A 23,887-nucleotide genomic window follows, 5' to 3' on the forward strand; every position below is an offset into this window, starting at 1 on the left:
TCGATTTGTATACGTTGGCCAGCCGAGCGCGATCGTTCCTACCACGAGATGGTGGTCAGAGTCGACGTTTGGGCCTCAGAAGGAGCGCACATCGATAACATCTGAGAAATGTCGACCGTCAATCAGAATGTGGTCGATTTGCGAACAAGCTTCGCCGTTAGGGTGTTGCCATGTGTGTTTCCGGATCTCCTTTCTCGCGAAGTACGCGCTACAGATAGCCATGTTTCTGGCTGCGGCGAAGTTCACCAACCTCAGGCCATTCTCATTACTGGTAGCAAGGAGGCTGTGCTTACCAATAATAGGACGAAAGAAGTGTTCCCATCCGACCTGTATGTTTGCATCCCCGATGACGATCTTAATATCATGCTTTGGGTATTCTCCATATGTTTTATCGAGGACCTCATAAAACTCCTCCTCTACATCATCGGGTTTGTCATTGTCGGTGCGTATACATTGAACAGGCTGTAATTGAAGAATCTACTTTTGCTTCTCAATACGCATATACGGTCACTGATGGGCCTCCACCTAATGATCCGCTTGATCTGTGTTCCTTGTATGACGAAACCGACACCCCGTTCATCTCTGTCGCCGCCACTGTAGTAGATATTTGATGTCGTTCCTGCAATAGGATCGGATAGCTTTTTAGGGCTGCGATGCCTAGTCTCGCGACGGGGCTACCGTCTTGGGTGTGGCTGGCGAGACACCGCATTTCATAACTCAGCCGTCGTTGTTTGAGCCACCTCTAACATGGAGAACAGACGCTAAGGCAAGCTGCCCTTCTAGGGGAACAGCTCCCTCTTCCCTGTCAGCACACGACCAATTTCCCACCGATTCACCGATTTTCCCTTGGTTGCTCGTATCTCAATCGGTACCACGTGGAGGTAGGGATAGGAGTTGCTGGACAGTAAGCTCTCGACCAAGGGGAGCTGCGTAGCCGCAAGGTTACAGAGTCCGCTTTCTAAAACGGATGGTCGTGGGTTCGAATCTTAGTAGAATCAGGCCATTCGATATCAAAAAGGACTTTAAGTATGAGTTTATCTCAGGCTCCCGACCACTTACCCTTCCTTTACGCTGAATTCTATAATACCTTTGCGTGACTTCCTCTTAACAAAAAATAAGTTCCTCTTATCAATAAAACTGACCAGAAGGACGCACGACGAAACTTCTCCAGGGAATTATAATTGGCGATATTTGGCAGGAGGAAGGAGGCTCGGTATAGAAGAACAGTAAGCGTGTAAAACAAGGGGAAGTACTTTACACACAAGCACTGATCAAAAATAATAATAAGCATGCCACTTCTCAATAGCGGTATTGCTAAAAATAGAAGTGCGGGAAACAGCAGACACCCGGGCATATCTCACAATATATCAACGATTCTGGTCGCAGCGAGGAAGTCCATACAGGAAAATATAATGCTCTCGATCACTCCGGGGACTATTTTATTTTATTTTATTTATTGTTTTTATTATTTTGCTTGATTGCGATCCCACTTCTGACACCACAAAGAATGCGATGCCGGCCCCATTCGGGGTATTATTTTTTCTGGCACAGTTAATGACAGGAATGCGTAAAATAGGTAAGATGCCCTGCATTATGAAGAACCATCATGTAAGAAATTACCGCTCTAGGACAGCGGTTCCCAACCTTTTTTTGCCCGCGTATCTCTTGGCGATATTTTCCATATCGATTGTACCCCCTGGCTTAGAACGTTCTCGCAGAATGGAAGAGGTAGATCTTGTTGTGGTAGACTAGTTCAGGTTTCAAAGTGAACTATGATTTGTTTGATTGCACAATCATGTTTTAAGGGCAAGATTGAACAACAAAGAAAGTATCATGAAGAAAAATTCCTTAGTCCGCCATTACTGATTTTTCTTTCGCGTTGAGAACCGCTGCTCTAGGATATCATTTACCCCCCGGACGATAATAGGTAAAACCTGACGATAATAGAGCCGATACCCTATTTTACAACTTCACATTTTGACAATCTTTGTTTGACATGTTAAACATGTTTAACTATTTCCAGTTTTTAGAAAAAAAATGAATTATTTGTTTGACGGCAAGACAATACAAGTTTTCTTAGCGATGTTTGAGCTGAGTTTGCGATGATTTTTTTTTAATATGCTTTTCTTGATCTTCAGAAGTGTTAATACGGAAAAATGAAAATGTTGAATTATTCCGACATAATTGACATAAATCTTCAGCACTGTAGTGGTTACCTAGGTTACCAATTTGGCTCGTAAACAACTGCAGCGGATACCTAGGTAACCTACGACGACGGGCTGCAGCTACGTTCATTCACGTTGAGTTTTGAGATGGATATGGAAGCGTTGTGGAAAATGGTTTGTTTAACAAAATTCAGGATAAATCTAGCTAATTTTACTAAATATACAATGCTTAACGATTCCATAAAAGCACGAAAGCATATTTAGTTTATCTGCTCAATGATTTTGTGAAAATTTGGTGTTTAATGCGTGCATTCTTCGTGAATAATAAAGCAGTTTCCCTATTCCTTTATACACCACAAACTGTTTGTGATATAGCCAGACCCTTTTATTTTAATGTTGGGCATTCATTTTCGAAGTTTCCTTTATTATTTTCACTTTTCGCGGGCACACTCACGCGCGAACTTCTGCAGTTCGAAGATTGCAGGTTTCAAACCTGTCACGGTCTGATGTTTAACCATCACCAGTAGGTTGTCCCAAAGGAAAACTCTATGTTGCAAGCGTCAAGGTACTCCACCCTGAATTGAAAGATAATGTTGTTTGTAGTGTTTTTGTAAAACATTTTGACTTTTAAAAATATTATTTACAGGCCCAAACGTGATTTATGAAAAAATGTTTTTTTCAAGCAAAAAACTTATTTTATTATTGTAGGTTGTAACATGGTCACATTTTGACTTATATAGATATTGTACAAATGCATGATTAGAGTTATTTCAATGTAAGGAATTATTATTATAGTATGATTGTTATCCGTATTGTTCACCAAAATCTTCGTTGTATTCTGGTTCACTATTGTGTGATAATTATTACACCAACTTCAAATCGAATATCTAGATAAGAATGGCACAAGACGCAAGTATGCAAATATCTCAGACACGCACCTTTTCGAGCGAACGTACAAAGCTTATGCGGCTCTCTGCTGCGGTTCGCATAGCTTCTATGAAAGTCCCTGCTGCGTGAACACTTAACCAGAGGATACTCGGTTAATCTTCATTCCGTCTTTCCACGGTATTCTCTCCGTCGGGCAAGATCTCTCTTAGTAGGGGAATTCTTCTCTACAAATAAACCAGTGCACTATGTACCGACGTTACCGATTATGTAAACCCACAAATCAGTTGAGATCATTTTGGCGAATATGAGAAGCTACCCCTATTGATTGGTTCGGTCTGTTAGGAACTTCACGTCGCTTGTCCAGTTGCGGTTCGTTCGTTTTCTTCTTTTTTGCTCCAAGGAAGGATTGCTTGGGAATCTCAATCCCCTCCACCCACCTTACCGACCGAAACGGTTAGTTTGATTGGAGTCTGTTTCCCGTGATGATAAAGTAGTGGGTGGTGGATTTTTGCTAACTGGCCGAGCGACGGGTTGTTTCAAAGACCTCTTCTGCGTTTTTTTCCACTGGCGTTGAATTTTCAGATAGCCGTTTAGGTTGGTTGTTGTTGGCCATACCTTCCGCGATTCACAGCTCGGGTTCTTTTACTGAATCCGCCCTGAAAGGAGATCTCTTGCCGGGCAAATACGACACGACGGTTGATCCCCTCCGGGGGTGGCGCATTGAAGTCAACCGTTTGAGTTCCTTCAGAACGAGAATCACCGAACGCGTGACGATCTTCCGCGTTATAAGGTTTATCGCAATGCATTCAGTCATTTTACTCACAACAACATCGCAAAACAGTTATATTTTCCCATAATTTCTAGATATAATTCTTCAAAACACATAAAAAAATTTTTCAATCAAAAACCTTTACTGCAAAGCAGTATTCATTACGAAAATTTACACAAAAAGATCTCACCGGGGAGACTGGTGATCGGCTGGATAATGCGTACTATCGGTGCCAAGTGGACCTATAGGGAAAAATAGACCCCACACGTGGTCCTTAGCCTCTTTTTCATCCACTACTATTCCGTCTTCCATGAGGTGCCAGCTGGAATACGAGCAACCAAGGGCAGATCGGGTAACCAACCTTGGTGGGAACCTGGTCGTATGCTGCGTGTTGACAGAGAAGGGGGGCTCTTTAGAGTTTCCGAAGGTCTGTCCTCCATGTAAGGAGCGGCTCAAAACGGCGTCTGTACTCCAGGTTAGGGGTGGCCGTTTACGGTCCACGTGCCTGCGTTCTCGTGGGACTCTAAACAGTGTTGTGCACGATGGCCCTCCGGCATGGCAGGGGGTTGGTGCGCAGGCCTTACAAGCCGCCACCGAAAAACACTCACAAGTAATGAACGAGGAACAAAGGAATTGGCACAGACCCACGCGACGAAAATGGATTAATGGTTTGAAACTCGGGACGTGGAACTACAGATCTCTCAATTTCCAAGGGAGCACACGAGTGCTCTCCGAAGTATTTAAATCCTGTAGGTTCGACGTCGTTGCTCTACAGGAGGTAGAGTTATCTACCAGATCTGCGGCAACACAGATTGAGAATCAAGAGCCGGTTCTTCAGCTGATGTTACGCGTCATAAACGTGCATAGCTCTTACCTCGAAAGTACCGAAGACGTCAAAAAAGAATTTATGCGCAATTAGAGCTAGACTACTACCACTGCCCAAAACATGATATCAAGATCGTCATCGGGGATTTCTACGCTCAGGTCGGCCAGGAGGAGGAATACAAAGCGCGCATTAGCCGACCAACGAAATGGGCCTAAGACTTATCTACTTTGCCACCTCAAAGAACATGGCTGTGCGTAGTACCTGATTCCAGCACAACCTCCTACACGAGTATTCCTGGAGGTCATGGAGAATTCCTGGAGGGGGAGTATTCCTGGAGGTCGCGACTGAAGCGCGCATTCGTTCAAAGCTGCCTTGCTGGAAGAGGACAGGCTGGAAGAAACTCCTCTCGTAGACTGTCGGAACACCATCAAAACAGCCATCAACAGCTTAGCGGAGAACGTCATCGGGCATGTGCAGTGGGACGAAACCAACGAATATGCTAATATGCGCAGTGTTACTCGCCGCCTGGAGGAGAAGAAGTATGCAGAGCTGGAACAGCTGCATCATTCTCAGGAATCGCGGAAGTTCTACCAGACACTAGACGCATTCCACAGAGGATTTGTGCCGCGAGACGAAATCTGCCGGGATAATCATGGTATTTTGACGGACGATCGTGAGGTGATCGAAAGGTAAAAGCAGCACTATGACAAAGACCTGAATGACGTCCAGGCAGAGCATCGTGGTGACGGAGAAAGCGATCCCGTCGGTGCAACAACCGTAGAAGACGTGCCAGCCCCAACGATAGGTGAAGTTAAGGTAGCCATCAAGCAGCTGAAAAACAATAAATCGGCTGTGAAGGATGCCTTCGGAGCGGAGCTTACAAAAATGCGCCCAGAAAAGCTGACCACCTGTTTGCACTGACTGATTGTAAGAATTTGGGACAAAGAAAAGCTTCCCTATCTATAAGAAAGGCGAAAAATTGAACTGCGGGAGCAATCGTGCGATCATCGTCCTGAATGCCGCCTACAAAGTGCTTTCCCAAATTATTTTCCGCCGACTTTCACCGCTAGCCAACAGATTTGTGGGAAGTTATCAGGCCAACTTAGTGGAAGGACGGTCTACGACGAACCAATTTTTACTATACGGCAGATTCTCCAGAAATGCCGTGAATACAAAACCCCCACGCACTACCTATTCATCGACTTCAAAGACGCGTATGACACTATCGACCGAAAAGAGCTATGGAAGGTCATGGACGCATGTGGACTTACGGGTAAGTTTCTTGGACTGATAAGGCTATGCTGGATAGGACGCAGTGCTATGTGCGGATTTCGGGTGGATTGCAGGGTCCTTTTGAATCCCGAAGGGAGTTTCAACAAGGTATCCCTCTTACCTTCTATTCATGCGAAGATGGTGTTGGTCTCGAACGACCAGGGGCGCAGTGGGTAAGAATGGTAGACCAGGTAGAGCGACATCTGGCGGGGAGTACACGGTGTGCCAGAGATTGGAGAGCGGCAGCCAATAATTGAGTAAATTGGAGAAACTTTATGAATCAGGCCTTGTTCTGATTCCACAGCAAATAAGGAGAAGCCTGACAACTTGTCGAATAACCATCAGTATGCAAGTCCGATCGGTGGGCTGCTGCTTGCAGTCCTTAACAAACATCCAGGTATCGCAGTTAGTGTATCCATTTAGGGAAGTAAGACGAGTAATCCTTCCCATGCTGACTGCGTCAAAGCCAAAAGTTTACTACGATATCTGAAGGAGACAATGGGTCACAAGCGGGTACATAGCGTCTACAACCCATCGTTACAAGTCAACTAGACCTTTGTGACCTTTGTGAAGCGAGAAAGGAAACTTGTGTGAAGTAAAACCACTCGTGCAAATACATATAAAAATTCACAATAGTAGAGTACTGTTGGTTTAAACAAGTCTTAAATCGTAAAATTTTATACATTTTGATATTTACTAGACAAACCACATTCTTATTATGCATTGGTTTAACTCGGTTCCAAGATTTAAGTGGATGAGAATGATAATTTATGTACTTCCCTTACTAATAAAAGTCTTTTTCCTGTGATCTTCGTGGAGATGTAGAGGTGACAACGGTCTCCAAACAGCAAAGGTCACAATAACATTTCTTCCCTCTTTCCGCCTGATTGCAAGGACGAGGCCGGCGCCGTTATCGCCCCTCAAAGTATTGTATAGTAAAGTGAACTTGTCCACTTAGAATGGTCACTCCCAGGCCCATTCTGATTCATTATGCAATTTTACTGATTTCAATCAATCACGGAGTAGCAACCATTAATATGTGCAATCAGTTAAGCTAAGCTAACTGAAACGTTCCACACATTTTTATTTATTTTGCATCTCTATTTTTTTTTTTTTTGGTCGCGTGAAACATGATTTAAGATATTTGGCAATAAACTTTTTGTTAAGCGAATAAATTTTAACTTGGGGATATTTTCATGTTCGACTATCTTTAAACTGAAAAAAAGTTCTCAATTATGGTGATGGTGAGCAAAATTATAACACAGATATTCCTCGTTATGACGTAACTATTTTTTCCAACTCGTTTCGTTACTTCGAATTTACGTTATATCGATTCATATTTTTATACTAAATTCACCAGGAAAGTAACTTTTATTATTGTTTTGAACATGATTCACAATTTCAGAGTACCGTTGTTTCCATCATTCATTTTTCTTATTTAAATTACCGATTTATTTGTCACAACAGAAATTATACCATAGAGTGACATGAAAAACGAACATATTAAAAAAGTTTATAACATGTTTTAAATGCTACCTAATGCTTGTTTTCGATTAACTTGTGGAGATTTCTGACCATCCAAGCACTTTCATTTAAAGTTCAGTCAAATTTAAAAATTTGAAAATCACGTTATATGGACTAAAATATTGCTTTATATCGATTTACGTTATAAAGAAGTTATGTTGTAAGGTAGGTTACGTTATAACGAAGAATACCTGTATAATCTTTTTCTTTTTGTTGAACAATTTTGTTGAGCTGAAATTCTAAAATTTGGGATTATTTTTTGGTAATACTCTATGCATATTTCAACACATCTTTGCTAACTGTTCTACTAGAAATCCATTTGATCCGTTTGATATTGAGTTAAAATAAGGAACTGCTCGTTTTATTAGATCGGCTATCAACGAATAAAAGGGGTTTCAAGCTGATCACTTTTGTATGTGCACTGTTTCGGCAAATAAATCAGGTGTCAAGTTGCGGATATTTATGTACGGATATTTACGCCCCCTTATTCAACACACTGTTAATCATGAATGAAACATATTATCATGAATGAACGTAGCCGCAGCCCGTCGTAGTAGGTTACCTAGATATCCGCTATAGTTGTTTGCGTGCAAAAGTGGTAACCTAGGTAACCACTACAGTGCTGTAGATTTATGTCAATTGTGTCGGAATAATTCAACATTTACAGTATGATTTTTTCGTATTAACAGGAACTGATTTGACAACTTTAGATTTTATTCAAAGCAGTGAAAACAAATGAAAATACAGTTGAAATTAAGGAATTGTGGAAATTCATCTCATATATGTCTGCTAATTCAAGCTTGTTTTTGGAAATTTGAGGTGAACATTTCAAAGATTAAAGTATTCTTAGTGTAACGAGTTATTTTGTTCAGTGATTAAAATAAAAAGTGGTCCGCCAGTGACGAAAAAACTTTGGTTGGCTGCTGAACGGGTCCCGTTGTAGCCATATAGAACGATGCGCGGATTTTATTTTCTGAGGTAGGTGATTGAATTAAATGAGTTTTCCAGTGCAGATGCCCGACTATAATATCAAATTTAGTGCTTTTAAGTGAGCTTTTGAGGATTATACTTTATGATGAATCTAAAGTGAACTAAGAAGAATCCATTCCATGGATTAGCAGATTGGTTTTAAAAGAAAATATGCGTTTTCCCTGTTTTTAATTGTGTTTACATGTTGAATGAGATGAATATACGGGCTTAGATGAATAATGGAGCAGTTCCCCCACTATTTCTCATTTTCGATTCGCCTCAGTTTCTACATTTCTCTATTTCACCAGTTGCAAACCATCCTTTGGGAGTTTTTCATCACAATGGTCTTGATATTGATTTGAAACTAGACACATAACCATCGTCCAAAAATTGTTCTAATCCTCTATGCTTGTACTTATAAAGTGAATTAATTTGCCTCGCCATTCATAACGCACAAACCATGTTCGAACAATATGCTGGTCACTTTGATGTTGAAAATGCGTTCCGGAACGACGTCAGAAGCATCCCCAGGGAAAGAACGAGAAAACTGCAGTCCATAGCGATAAAAGCAATTTTCTCTTATCTGGAATAGTTTGAATTTCTTTCCCTCCTCCAATACCAATACTTTCCACCGAAGCTGATGCACCAAGTTGCATCCAGCAGCCCTAAGCAGGGAGTAAGCTGCAGTCTTCCTCTATCGGTAACAATTTTCACTTTCTATTTGATTTCACTGCTCGAGAAAGATGAGTCCTCTGCTTTTCTCGCATAACTTTCTCGCTTTGTCCCCAATGCACCACCTGCAAGCCCCGGAGGATCGTAAGTGATTCCTACTGTTCATACCATCGTCATTCAGTTTTCCAGTCCAGGGCAATTTTCTTTTCGACCAAGTCACCTTAACGAACAATAATAATACAATCAAGGCTTCCGTAAGCGAAAAGTTTACCACACGATCTGTGGCAGAGCTGTAGACTCACCGACATGGACTAGTTTCGTGCTTTGTCATCCGGAGAATATATACGATGGATTCCGTAATGCAATTTGAAACTGGATGAAATTCAATTTACGAACTTCAGTGTGGCGCTTCCCTTCAATCGGTCGAACTGAGGAGGAAGCGACATTTCTCAAACACTCAGTAGGGCTTAGAGGGAAATCTTGGTACGCTGCTCAGCAAACTCAAACATCAGTGTTTGAGCTGATTGCCTTTGCAGAACTGTAAATATTTACTTGTGATACTCGAACAGCCAGAGCGTGGGATGAAGTAAATGATAAGGCTTTTAAAATAATAAAAGCCTGATTAAGAGTGCATTGCATCGGAGATCAAATTTGGAGCAGCACAGGATCTCATGCATCTGTAAATTCTAACCCATTCGAACTAGATGGATTACTCTCACTTTGATGAACAATGTAATTGCCAGGAAAATGGAACGTGAACAGAGACCTAATGTGTATGTGTGTGTGGTTATAATTAATGGAAAATTGCTTACCTTGAAAGGAAAACCACAGGTTAACCAGGAAAGGATGCTCCAGCGATGCCAGGAGTTCCACCTCTTTCAGGACACCCCCGAGTGCGCCCCGACCGATGCAGGCATTGCGGCTGACATATTTCATGGCGAACAGACTGCCACTGTCCCGCTTTTGTACGATGCAGACCTGGAATCAATGGAAAACCTATGTTAACATCTTCGCCTATCCGAACGGTATATGCTTGTAGGAGAGAAGCAAGGATAGCTGTACATTCCTCGTAACGGTTTGATAAATGAAATGAGAAATGCATTCCCCTTTTCTGCACGTTTAGAATGACGTTCTATTGGAATATTCCATTCTTTTGTGAACCCCTTATTACCTTGTCTTCAAATTCTGAGTTGGAATCTCGTTTACTAACGTTTGTTTCAAAAAAAAAACTATAGGACTCTAAATGTTTTCAGAATGCGATATTAGTACTAAATACTCTTATAGTTAATCCCTATCATAAATGAAATTCTATGGATTTGTCTGAATTTTGCGGTTGATGATACCGCTTGACAGCAGCAACGAAACAGTAACGCAGCGTTACCTTAAGCTGTTAAGCATTTTTTTCAACCTATGAAGGTTTTTTCAAACGACAATTTGCGTACTATTCGGCGTACAAATTGATTTTGAGTTTGTGAAAAGCGGTTATAAAACTACACCCAACGCAAACGGGGAACATTTTATTACTTTAGGGCAATTTTTTATTACTTATTGTGTCTTATGACTGCGCATTATACACAAATAGTAATAAACGAAAAGTAACAAAAATTATGACGGGCACACGCTTGCCGAAGTTGCGAATATTGTTCTGGATGGGCACGAGTTTTGTATTTTCAAACAGGTGCAAATGAGTTTCCATGAACCAATGAGTATGTGTTTGCGAATGTTTTTGTTTTTCTCTAACGCAGTTTACAGATCGTGATGTCATTTAAAGACGCATTTCAAGTCTTTGAGATCATCAACGTTTGCATACTCTCCGACGGGGAAAATGCTGCTTGGCAGCTCTTGTCATATTCTTCCTCTATTCCGTATGCATACAACGAGCGAACTAATACACGCTCACCGGATGAATTGGAGATTGAAGAAACTTGTAACATGTGCAACATATGCGACGGTGTGTGATTTTTTTTAACTTGAGATGGAAAGGGAGCAGTTTATGACAGAAAAAATCTTGCATGTGGTTGCACGACCATTATTAGATGGTCGTACTCCCGTAACACGTGCTAAATATATGACAGTATGTGTTGTTACTTGACTGGGGAAGAATTTTCTTGCCTTTTTAGTAATAGGTTTGTTACCTTAAAGGCAATTTTGCGCTATTGCTTCTAAGGTAATAAGGAAAAGTTTTGCGTGTATACACATTATAAATGAATTTTCATCAATCTCTGTCCCAAGAGCAACCGAATCGACTAAAAAAGGGTAAATATTGCGATTTTCTTTTCATCTCTTTCTCATAAAGGTAAACTTTACCGTCGCCAATTTTGCTAATTGCTACCAATTGACAGTTACTAGAGATTATTAAAGAGTTATTTCAACAGAAGAATATTGCAATTAGCGCCCTCGCTAATTCCACTCGAAAAAAATCCAACGAACGAACGTATAACTCAATGAAACGACAGAATGCTGTGATGAGAGTCTGGAAACTTCTCCCAAAACCCGCAACCTTCCAATTTACAGCACTTCCCGCAGTTTTCAAAACGTTCTCCTGTAGTACTTTTCACTCTTTTACAAGCTCTCCACGTGAATTTTTCCACCAGCGCTCATCGTCGCATCGCATGAATATCACACTTTTTTTCTGCTTCCCAAACTAACCACAATCCACCAGTAGTGGCACCAGCTAATTGAACAACTTCCTATTTTATTCCACTCCAGTGCGAAAAGCATCACGTTACGAACGAAGTGAATTTTCTACGGCGCCCAACCGCGGTCCGCTCAGGATTATGGACAAAAACCAAGCTCATAATGTTGTAGAGAGGGTTCTGCTGTGATGGGACGTGTTGGGAACCAGATGCTAGATGCACAGTTTCCTCGCATAGTAAGCTGCTTTTTGTAATGCTCCTGCCGCAGCCCGCAGCTCTTTATTTCTTCCAAATAGAGATCTGGTTCGGGGGAAGGGGGGAAGCTAACCTCTATTGGGCACGTGTTTTTTCCCTAACAGGCGAAAGTTTGTTTGTTGTTTAGAAGGGCTGGCAGGCTCACGCACCACGAAACGTATCTCCTGTTACGTTAGAGGCAGCTTTGATCTTTTTTCCGGAGGCACACTGGCCAACCACGGAAACTCTGTCGCACTGCTGGCAGGCTCAGTTTGCTGGACCCCCGTGGCAGAATTATAGTAAGCCCATGCGCTAAGCTCAGTGCATTTGCTTTAATAGTTAACGAACGGTTCGTCAGCAGAAGTGTACGTTAGACTGCACTAGGGAATTGTTTACTTTCCATTCGTGACGTGCACCCGAGGTTCCGAGTTTGTTGGGCCTCAATTCTACATCTTGTGGCTGAAGGTTGTTTCAGAATAGCGAAAGCAGAGCACCTTACAACTACCCTAGTCTGTTTAGTACATAGAATGTTAATTGGCGTAATTATGAACACAGTTGGATTTTTCTTTATAACCAACATATTTTTTATTCCATGCGTGTATAGGAACGGATGGAATGAAAAAATATGGTGCATGGAAATGGAATGTGCAAAGGTATTTTACGTTGGTATATATCTTTATTGTATTCATTAAACGTCAAAACCTCACACATCGAGAGCTTCAAATCTTATTGTATACCAGAAAAAATTCGCATTCATATAATTGTTATATAGTGTATCGGTTTTATTATCGTCAGGGGTGTAAATGATGTCCAAGATCGTTACTCTCTTGCATGATGGTTCTTCATAATGCAGAGTACCTCTGCAAAATGCAAAATATTAGTTCTCTATGACTTCATTATTCTGTCGGACGATAATAAATAAAACCTGACGATAATAGAGTCGATACCCTATACGAGTACAAAATACACTGAGAGGTATTTTTTGGGCAATTCAAAACCAGCAAGGTTATGGCTGCTTCTATGGAAAATTAACACTCAATTTGAAACTAGAAAAAAAAACAGCCATGGAGTCGAATCGATTTAGTCCAGTTAAGATTCTCATAAAGTAGGAATCTAAAGACTCCTTTAAAGCTCTGAAAATTCAATAATCTCAAAATCCTATCCCAGAAAACAGATTTGTCGCACTGCTCCACACGGTCACCACGAGATTCGCTCGAAAACGGAACCACTTTCTACATTAACCATTCACATTATCTTTCGCTACACCAAAAATGATTAAATATTAAATGGACATACACTAAGGTCGCTTTTTACGCGGATTCCGGAATTTCTTCACTTGCATTCCGGAATTTACGCGGTTTTTATTACGCGGATTCCGGAGTTTTCGCGTTTTTTTACGCGGATTCTTTGTAGGCAGCACGTATCCCCCGCGTAAAAAGCGAGAAAAATAAACAGTTCTAAAAATGAAGTTGAAATATATGGGAAGAATTTCAACCACATCTTTTTACTCTGTTAATGATAATCTAAGGTTTTTTTCTTCACATATCATTTATTTGACACGGCACAAACACAATTCAATGTTTAACTGCGTCAATTATATCTGATGACTTAAAATCTAAAAGCAAATTTTTTATCCTCGCTGCCGACTACGAGCTGAAATTAAGTCTAACTTAAAACTAGCATGGATTTTTCATGGGCCATGAATATGCAGCATGTATGAATTTGTTCTGCTGAGCCAAGATGTCGTGAGCTGGGACAGGGGCTTGTAATTCTCGGCTCCTGGAGGTATTGTGCGGGGTCTAGTCGCTGGTTCTGTGCTTAAGGTTCAAACGTGTTCTTGTCGTTTTGTTGGGTGTAGACGGAGGGGAACGGGACTAGACTGGGGCAGGGATGGATTTCAGGAAAACGTATAAAAGGGACATGTAGGGTAGGTCACGGCTTGCCAAGATATCACGAACAGGTACAGCTGGTTGCCAACCCAGATTTTACCCACACAAAAAACATGCTGAAAAGGTATTATTATTGCGACATTATCTTTTTGATAAAACCTATTTCTGAATTTTAGAAATCAACAAGTTTGCATACTACTAGAGCAAACTAAACATCAAAAAATAGTAACACTGATTAGCGGAACTGAGTTCACTCAGTTTCATCGAATTGTCATATTTGTGATTCTTGAATATTTTGAATTTTTTGACTCAATACTGTCTGACTCAATACTTAGTAACTATGTTTCTTCTCCTTTTAGGAAAGATCCATATTTTACTAAAATGAGTAGGATTCCACGTAATTAGTAGTTAAAATGACTGAGCGTGTAAGGCATGTTTATGGTTTTAATTTGTGCGAGTGTTCCCTATAAAAAAATCGAAAAATATAAAATCCGGAACATAGTTACATAGCTGGAAGGGATGTCGAAGAAGATAATTATTTGCGTTACGTAATTAATAGACGTTCTCTAATGCGCCATTTTGGCAAAGAACTCATTCAGAATATCTGTAAAATGCCTGAAAGGGATAACATAAAACATTGAATATGGGTGCGTGTGTATATGTGTATGTGTGTATGTGTCCCACACATTTTTACCTTACAAACGCCAAATTCTATTGCAAAGAGTCCATTTATCTTGCTTGAAGTTTGTTTCATTAATTGACTAAGGCGAGTGCCTAGTAATGATAAAAATATTTCCAGAGCCAACACGGTTTGTTTTATCGATAAACTGTCTTCGGCAAAGTTGAGGATACAGATTTCGTCCTTCAGAAAAAGTAAACTCTGTAAAAAAATTTAAAAAAAAGTTAAAGGATATGTGCAGTGCACAAACGTAGGCTTGACGTGGGACTATTGTGGGTGTAAAGATTTAATTCTGCCATAGCCATAGTATACAACACACACCAACGTACAAATACCAAACTCAACAATCCATGAACACTTCACAAAAAAACACATACACCTGTCATAAACCATAGCATACAAACTAATAGGAAAAATAATTTACTTGTTGCCTATAAAAGTATTCTGTCATAAATAAATTTACCTCGGATGAATGCATTTTTGCACACACATACACGTTATACACACACACGCTATATGCATACACCACTCACAAGCACACGCACCTCAGACACACCCACGCTACTTACACACGTACACATCCACACACCACTAACATACACACGCCACTTACATACACACGCCACTTACACACATACACGCACACACGCCACTCACACATACACACACGTTACTCTCCCACACACGTCACTCACACACGCACACACATATTCACACACACACATACACACACATACACACATACACACACACATACACACACACGTCACTCACAACGCACATTCACACACACGTCACTCACAACGCACATTCACACACACACACACACACATTCACACACACACATTCACACACACACACATTCACACACACACATTCACATACACATTCACACAAACACACACAAACACACACATCCACACACACATCCACACACACATTCACACACACACAAACATTGACACACACACAGACATTGACACACACACACAAACATTGACACACACACACACAAACATTGACACACACACACACAAACATTGACACACACACACACACACACACACACACACACACACACATTGACACACACACACATTGACACACACACACAGACATTGACACACACACACACATTCACACACACACATACATACACATACATACACACACACATACACACCCACACGCTAATCAGACACACACGCTTGATATACGACACACTATACCTACACTATCGGCAGCATCCAAACGGCTTTCAAGTCTTCCAATGGTCCCTTCCAACGGCTTCCAATGGTCCCCAGTGCCGATCACGTTCAGTTTCGGGCTGTATTCCAACAACGATACCTGAATTAGATTACCACTGGTGGGGTCCAGCTCAGATCGAAGGGAAGCCGAACTGTTCGCCTTGACGGTCACCAGGGAATGATCTTCTCTCAACACGGAAAGTCCTTTTATAGCGTCACACAGTGTGGGGAACTTGAGTGATTGGGGGAAGAATCAATCACGTGGTAGCATCTCTGCTTTCTTTTTTCGTCGCTTACGTTGGGTGATGAATGCGATGCCAATTGACTGGCATTGCTAGCCAATGACTGAATGCGTGAAATCATTTCGTCTATGTTTTTGAGGTCTGCGTTAGGGAAATATACCAATCGTATGAAAAATGTATGTGGCTATTCGACCTTCAAACTTTCCCGCAATTTTCAAGGAGTAATAAGAAAATGGTAACTGAAATTATCATGTTATGCAAATCTTGTATGTTTTAGCTTTCCAACGGTATATTAACTATTGAAATCGGAATAGTTGTTTGAGCGCAATTAGCATTTAAAATCTTCCATTCCGCCAACCAAAAACGCTACATGTTTAATCCAGTTTTCCCAGAATGTACCTTAGTATAGTGAAGAAAGACGTAGTCCCACGTCAAAAATTTTTTTTATAAATGACTATTTTTATATTAATATCTCCAGGGTTAGTTAACTATGATTGTTTCACTAGCAATTTGTAGTTCTCGTAGAAAAAAACTCTTTTTGAAGAGTGGTTTTTTCAATTAAATATCTTTGAATTTATGTTATTATTATAATATGTTTGTGTTGTTTTTTAATTTTTTTGGTGTATATTTTTTTGGTGTGATCTTATTCTGAAAATTACTGTCAAAAATTGTGCCGAAGACATTACACAAAATGATATGTTTAGCCCATAAGAACATCTTTGCAAACTTTTAGCTAGATGAAAATGACAGTTGTAAAAATGTATCGAAATTGGGACGTTTTTTAATTAAATACTCTTAGTTTTAGAACGATTCCAAATCAAACAAGTTTTCATTAGGGACTATCCACAAAAATTAAGGTTTTTTTACGCAGGTTGCATTTTTTTATAACTCAAAGACGGTACAAGATATCGACCTCATTCCAATCACGTTTTTCATTTTAGGACACAAGTAATCATATATCGGATTTTTTTAAAAAATCACAATTTTTGGTGTAAATACTGAAAATTTATAACATTGTATTTTGGCCTTCAGAATGACCACTATCATATATAGTCAAAGTTCAAACCTTTTGGGACGGTTTTCTGTGTTATTTTTTCAACTCAATTTAGTCTTTTTTTTACGCGGTCCCATACACATTAGGAACGTATTTCCTTTCATATAAATTCTCGAAAAAATATATGGACCGTGAACATCTTCCTACCTCTCCCCTAAGTTTTCGCGTGACATATGGATAACCCCTTATTTGTGAACGATGCCTAATTTATATAACCTGCAATATACACAATACAAACAAAAAACATTGGAAATAAAAATATGTTTGAAAAAAGTGTGCATAAAATCGAGGTAAAATGTGCGTAAAATCGAGGGTACGTATAATCGAGGGTGTGTATAATCGAGGTATGCCTGTAGTGCGAAACCACATCAATGTTGTGCGAAATCAGTGCAACTATTGATCGATATTGAAACCTGTACAAAGAATTTGTGACGGACCTAACACATTTGATAGCCTAGCGTCATTTAAATATATTAGGCTGCTCCCAACCACTACACTTATAAAGAATCTACTGGTACTGGTACCGTTGAAGCAGTGCAGCCAGCAATCAATAATGATAAATTGGGTACTGACTAAACAAATAAAAATATAAGCTGATCGATCACTTTCATGAATCTGGTCGTTTGACAATAATAATTTGTAGCAAAAATCATCTTTCATGGCTGTTTTGGTTGCAGACCATGTTATTGGTGTTTTTAGAAATGGGCCAATCGTTCATATGGACCGACTTACGAAAATGAACTACGGTTTTTTTTGAGCGGTCCAAACTGATCGTTCACCCGAAACCGAAGTTTACCGAAATAATACGATTTTTGTGTGTATGATACATATTCTGATTTCGATCTCTATCAATCTGTTCACTACTCAACTCTTGCGATATGCATGTCATACATTTTTTGTGCGAAGTCAGAACAACAGATATACGAATTGAGAGGACACATTGGTTGATTAAGGCTTGAACTTTCACGTGTAGCTTGAAGCATCTGAAAATACTTCCAAAGGCTTCAAAAAAAAAAAATTTAGAAACGTTTCGGAATGCAAGGAAAAGCCAGCAATGGATATAATGGTTTGAAACGCTAAACTTAAACAGAAAAGTCAAAATCTAGCACTGAAGCATTTGAGCATTTTCATAATAAAATTCGTCTAAAAATATGTAAAACATTCCTCTGAAACAAAAACGCTCGGGAACACTCTGGTAAACCAGAAAAAAAAACAAATACAACAAAATAATGTTAAATTTGGTTTAAATCAATAAACCAATTTCAGCGAGAGAAAAAGGATTAAAAGAAAACAATTCAAATTCATCCTAATGCTTGAAGAACGCTTCTCAATGAACGAAAAGGGCAGAGCAGAAATTCATTCCAAAAGTGGTTCCATAGATGGAGGATACTAAACACAAAACTTATTCCAATTTTAGTTCACAGCTCAGTTCAAAGTGCTACAACGATTTCAAACTATCATAAAACATAAAGATTTAAACCTTTACTAACTAGAGATAACAAGAAAAATATATTATTTAACCTGAAATTCTTGAATGGTTCTCAACTTGTGCTCAACATGTCTGAAGAACCTTTTCAAAAAAGCGAAGTGGCCACAAATAAAATGATTTAAAATTGTTCTGGGTGTTCCCTCCTGTTTTTTTTTTTACTTTCAACTTGTTTACCATTACGATCGATATGGTATTGGCTGCAGCTTGAAATTGAAACCTGCTGCTGTTTTTAGTCGTTGTGCTACCACTTAGCAGTTCCATTATGCTACATTTTCAACAAGTCTTTTATGCAAGGAGGGAGTTTGTTTTCCGTGCTAAAATCCGGTAACCGGCAAAACGTCAAAAATTATCTAAAGTGTTTGAGATCATAGTAAGCGGTTATATGCTTTCTCGCACCAAGCTATACTGCCTATAAATGCATATCAGTCCCATCTTGAAATCATCAAGTTGAGAAAACAGCGCTTGAAGATATTTTTCTTGTTTTGGGTACTTCTTCTGTTTGCAGTGGATTATTCTTATTTTTTCGACATAGTGTAATGAAATAGACCTCAATCATAACTTCTTCATTAAATAATTGCCTTTTTCGTGGAAAATACGATACAAAATAAGGAAGGGACTAATATGCGATTATTCAAGCCATCGAGTAGCAAAATAATCGCATACCAGTCTTACCTTCAACTGGTCGGTGTAGGAGTAGTCATATTTTTCTCAAGTATTTTGAATATGGGCAGACGTTTATGGCCGCAGACAGCTTCTATGCCGCATGTAGAATGGCGGAGACGTGCACCCATTACTTACTTCGACTTTAAGGTCGTCGCTGAAAAAGCAAAAAACAAGATTGAAGTCTCGGATAAGTTACTGAATAATTTCCTTTCTTACGTCTTCAGTGTTTCGCAATACGTGCTGAATAAAATTATTCCGGATTAGCCAGTGCATTTAGCATATTGGAAAAGTGGTATAGAGGAAGGGGAGTTTCCAATTTCATTGCAACAGTGACTTGACGGAAGACGACAGCGATGAAAAGAGGTACAAACTGTTTTTAATTAAACAACTGAAAACGATTCCTTCTGAATTTTGACAATTTCAACTTGAATGATCATTTGAAGTGACCACCCTTTACAGAAAGCAGCATTGTTCAAGGCTTTTATTTCTCTGATAGTCGAAACCAATAACCTTTGGGGAACGAACTTTCAGAAAAAATTACCTTTTGTGTGGAATTTATTTGAAACAACCTTGCATTTAGTAATTATTTGATGATTTTTTGAGAGCAAAAAACTTAAAAAAACAGCACCAATTATTTGTTATGTGGTTTGAAGAAAAGAAATTTGACCATACTCAAGAAAAACATTTGATATGCTGATGCTGATATGCGATTATTTTTAAGATGGGACAGTTCGACCTCACATTTTTTTGTGACTTTTTCATATAAAACCTAAATTAATCCACCTAGCGGTCAGACCCAGCCTTTCTCATTCAAACTTATTCTTTGTAAAAATAGATTTACATGACCGCTTCAATCCAATAAATGTATATTCATTCTTTAGGTTCTAAAAAACTGATGTTGTAATCTATACATACAAAAATGCAGTCTGTCTGTCTGTCTGTCTGTCTGAAAATTGAAAATTTGTATGTAGGGGTTTTTGGTGCCGATAAAGGTTCCTATGACAGTTTGAGACTCCTCCCTCTTCTGGAAGGAAGGGGTGCCATACAAATGAAACACAAATTTCTGCACATCTCGAGAACTAATCAACTAAATGGAACCAAATTTGGCAGGTAAATGTTTTTAGAGGTTAAAATATGTGCATTATGGTTTGACACCCTCCCTTTCCTATAAGAGAGGGGTCCCATACAAATGAAACACAAATTTCGCATAGCTCAAGAACCAATCAAGGAAATACAACCAAATTTGGTATGTGAATGTTTTTCAAGGGAACAAATATGTCCATAACGGTTCGACGCCCCTCCCTCTTATGGAAGCACATGTTTCTGTACATCTCGTGAACTAATCAACTAAATGGAACCATATCAGTGCGTCTTGAACTGTCCTACAGATCAGACGTTTTTTCGGTTGCTTGTGGACTGGTCTTTGACTGCCTATAGCTTCAAAGTTTGTGTTTTGTCAGTGTGTCTTTTAAAGACTACCTGAAAGTTATTTCCCATCAGTCTTTCTCAAGACTACCTACTTTTGAATTTAACATTTGTTTTAACGTTTTTCGTATCACCTGAAATGGCTGGACGGAAAAAGAAACCTCGCATCGCTGCGGGGAGGAAAAGAGAGGCATCTCTTTCTGACACATCGAGTGTCTGTAGTGACAATCCTTTTGATATTTTGCCTGAACAAGAAGCTGGTGAAATGGAAGTTATTAATATTGAAACTATACAAAATATAAAATCTTTAAAAAAGGAGAAAGTTCCACCTATTGTGGTAACTATTTCTTCTGAATTTAATATATTCAAAAAGGAACTTTCAACGTTTGTTTCTGACGTTAAAGTTACCTATCAGATTGGCCGTGGGGTGAATGCCGCTTATTAGCCGACTCAGTAAAGGGTCGTGATCGTCTTGTTCAGTATTTAACTGACAAGATGTACAATTTTTTTACATACGACACCAAGAACGCCAAGCCGTTCAAGGTTGTCTTGAAAGGTCTCACCAACGATCAAACCGTTGATGAGATCAAACTTACTTTAACAGAATTACTTGGCATAGCCCCTACCCAAGTAATTCTAATGAAACAAAAATCACGAGGCGAAAACAGCCAGAGAGCTGGAATTTCCCTTGTTAATTATTTAATTCATTTTAACCGCAATGAGGTTAACAACTTAAATTTTTTTGAAAAAGCACATGCTTTGTATAATGTGCGTGTAAAGTGGGAAATTTATAGGAAGTATGGCGGAGGTGAAAAGCATATCACCCAATGCCGTACTTGCCAACGTTATGGCCATGGTTCCAAATTCTGTAACATGGACCAAAAATGTCTTAATTGTGGAGACTCTTCTCACAAAAAGGACACATGTCCTGTGAAAGAGAGTAAAAATTTTCGCTGTGCGAATTGTAACGGCAACCTTATGTCAAATTTTTATCAATGCCCAGTCCGTTTAGCAATTTTTAAGGCAAGGCAAGGTAAACAAAATTCAATTTCTCAATTAAAACCAACTTCAAAACAAAATTCTCCAAGCGTACCAGTGACGCATAGTTTACCTACTCCTTTGCATACCCGTTTAACTTATGCACAGGTTACAGGTAGTTCGAACATTATACCGCCTAGTGTTGGTAGTTCGAAAATGACCGTTAATATGGGTAAGCAAAACACGCTAGAAAATAATTGTACACCTATTACTCCAGCTAATATTGCTGCCGAAAATATTTTTTCTAATGTCAACTGCCTGGGGCCTATTACGGCAGGTAAACTTTCTTTTTTGCAACAGGCAATGTTCGATCTTATGAACGCCATGTTGCAGGCAAAATCAATGTTTGAAGCCATTCAAATAGGCACAAATTTTACTATTAAAATTGTTTCTAATTTAAAATTTAGCAATGATTTTAAATAAAACAATTAAAATATTAAATTGGAAGTGATCCCGAATACGTGGTTCATAGATTTGATAGGATTCAGGGTTCCGGCGGTGGAGTTGCAATTGTTATTCATCGCCGAATCAAACATCGTGCTCTTCCCCATCTTGAGACGAAAGTTATTGAAACTTTGGGAATTGAAGTTCAAACTGAACTTGGGATTTTATTTATTGCCGCAGCATATTTACCATTTCAATGCACACGCGAGCTCAAAAATTATTTTAAAGGTGATTTACAAAAACTCACTAGAAATCGTTCGAAATTTTTCATAATCGGCGATTTTAACGCTAAACATCGTTCATGGAATAATTCTCAAAGTAATTCCAATGGCAAAATTTTATTCAATGATTGTTCTTCAGGATACTATTCTATTTTGTCTCCGAATAGTCCTACATGCTTTTCTTCTGTAAGAAACCCTTCAACTATTGATTTGGTGCTTACAGATCAAAGTCATGTATGTAGTTATTTGATCACACATGCTGACTTTGATTCTGACCATCTTCCAATAACTTTTTCTTTATCACATGAATCAGTTTTAAACCCTATGAGCTCTGTTTTTGATTATAACAAGGCTAATTGGGAAAGATACGAAACTCATATTGAGAGAAATTTCAATAATGAGCTTGATTTGCAAAACGAAGTGAATATTGATTCCGCTTTGGAAGCATTAAAATGTGCAATTGTTGATGCCAGGAATTATTCTGTTCCAAAGGCTCAAATGAAATTTGATTCACCAATAATTGACGAAAATCTTCAACTTCTAATTCGTTTGAAAAATGTCCGCAGACGTCAACATCAACGTTCTCGTGACCCTGTTTTTAAAACTATTTATAAAGAATTACAGAAAGAGATTAAACATAGATTTACTCTTCTGAGAAATCAAAATTTTGAGACTAAAGTTGAAAAATTGAAACCATATTCAAAACCATTTTGGAAGCTGTCGAAGATTCTTAAGAAACCTTCAAAGCCTATTCCAGTTTTGAAAGATGGTGAACGTTTTCTTGTATCCAATGAACAAAAGGCTCAAAGACTTGCTCAGCAGTTTGAGAATGTTCATAACTCAAATTTGAATTTTGTGAGTCCAATTGAAAATGAAGTCACACGTCAATTTGATTTAATTTCTTCCCAGAATTTTTTACCTGCAGAAATAATTGAAACTAACTTGAATGAGATTAAATCAAATAAAATTTCAAAAATATGAAAGCACCTGGTGACGATGGAATCTTTAATATACTAATCAAACATCTCCCTGAGAGCACAATGGAATTTTTAGTGAAAATTTTCAATTGCTGCTTCAAAATTGCATATTTTCCCAAATTATGGAAAAATGCAAAAATTACTCCCATTTTAAAACCGGATAAGAACCCAGCTGAAGTTTCAAGTTATCGACCAATCAGTTTGCTTTCTTCAATAAGTAAACTGTTTGAGAGAATTATTCTTAACAGAATGATGTCACACATCAACGAAAATTCAATTTTTGCAAATGAACAGTTTGGATTTCGCCATGGGCATTCCACAACTTATCAATTGCTCAGAGTTACTAATATGATACGAGCTAACAAATCTGAAGGTTATTCCACTGGAGCTGCTCTTTTAGACATAGAAAAAGCATTCGACAGTGTTTGGCATAAAGGTTTGATTGCGAAATTGCAAACTTTTAGTTTTCCAATTTTCCTAATCAAAATTTTAAAAAATTATCTTACTGATCGAACTCTGCAGGTTGTCTATCAGAATTCAAAATCTGATAGATTTCCTGTCAGA

At 38.9% G+C, this 23,887-nt stretch overlaps 1 protein-coding gene across 3 annotated transcripts in view; it reads right to left on the bottom strand.

The window, feature by feature from the left end:
• Positions 1-23,887, bottom strand: part of LOC129728746 (serine/threonine-protein kinase 32A) — a 302,204-nt gene that overhangs the window by 90,338 nt on the left and 187,979 nt on the right. For all 3 annotated transcript variants that reach the window (XM_055687205.1, XM_055687202.1, XM_055687211.1), the window contains exon 4: positions 9,898-10,063. In XM_055687205.1, the coding sequence (XP_055543180.1) occupies positions 9,898-10,063 (166 nt within the window). The remainder of the gene's footprint in view (positions 1-9,897; positions 10,064-23,887) is intronic.

This window comes from Wyeomyia smithii, chromosome 1 (genome assembly GCF_029784165.1).
Source record: "Wyeomyia smithii strain HCP4-BCI-WySm-NY-G18 chromosome 1, ASM2978416v1, whole genome shotgun sequence".
NCBI classification, from domain to species: Eukaryota; Metazoa; Arthropoda; class Insecta; order Diptera; family Culicidae; genus Wyeomyia; species Wyeomyia smithii.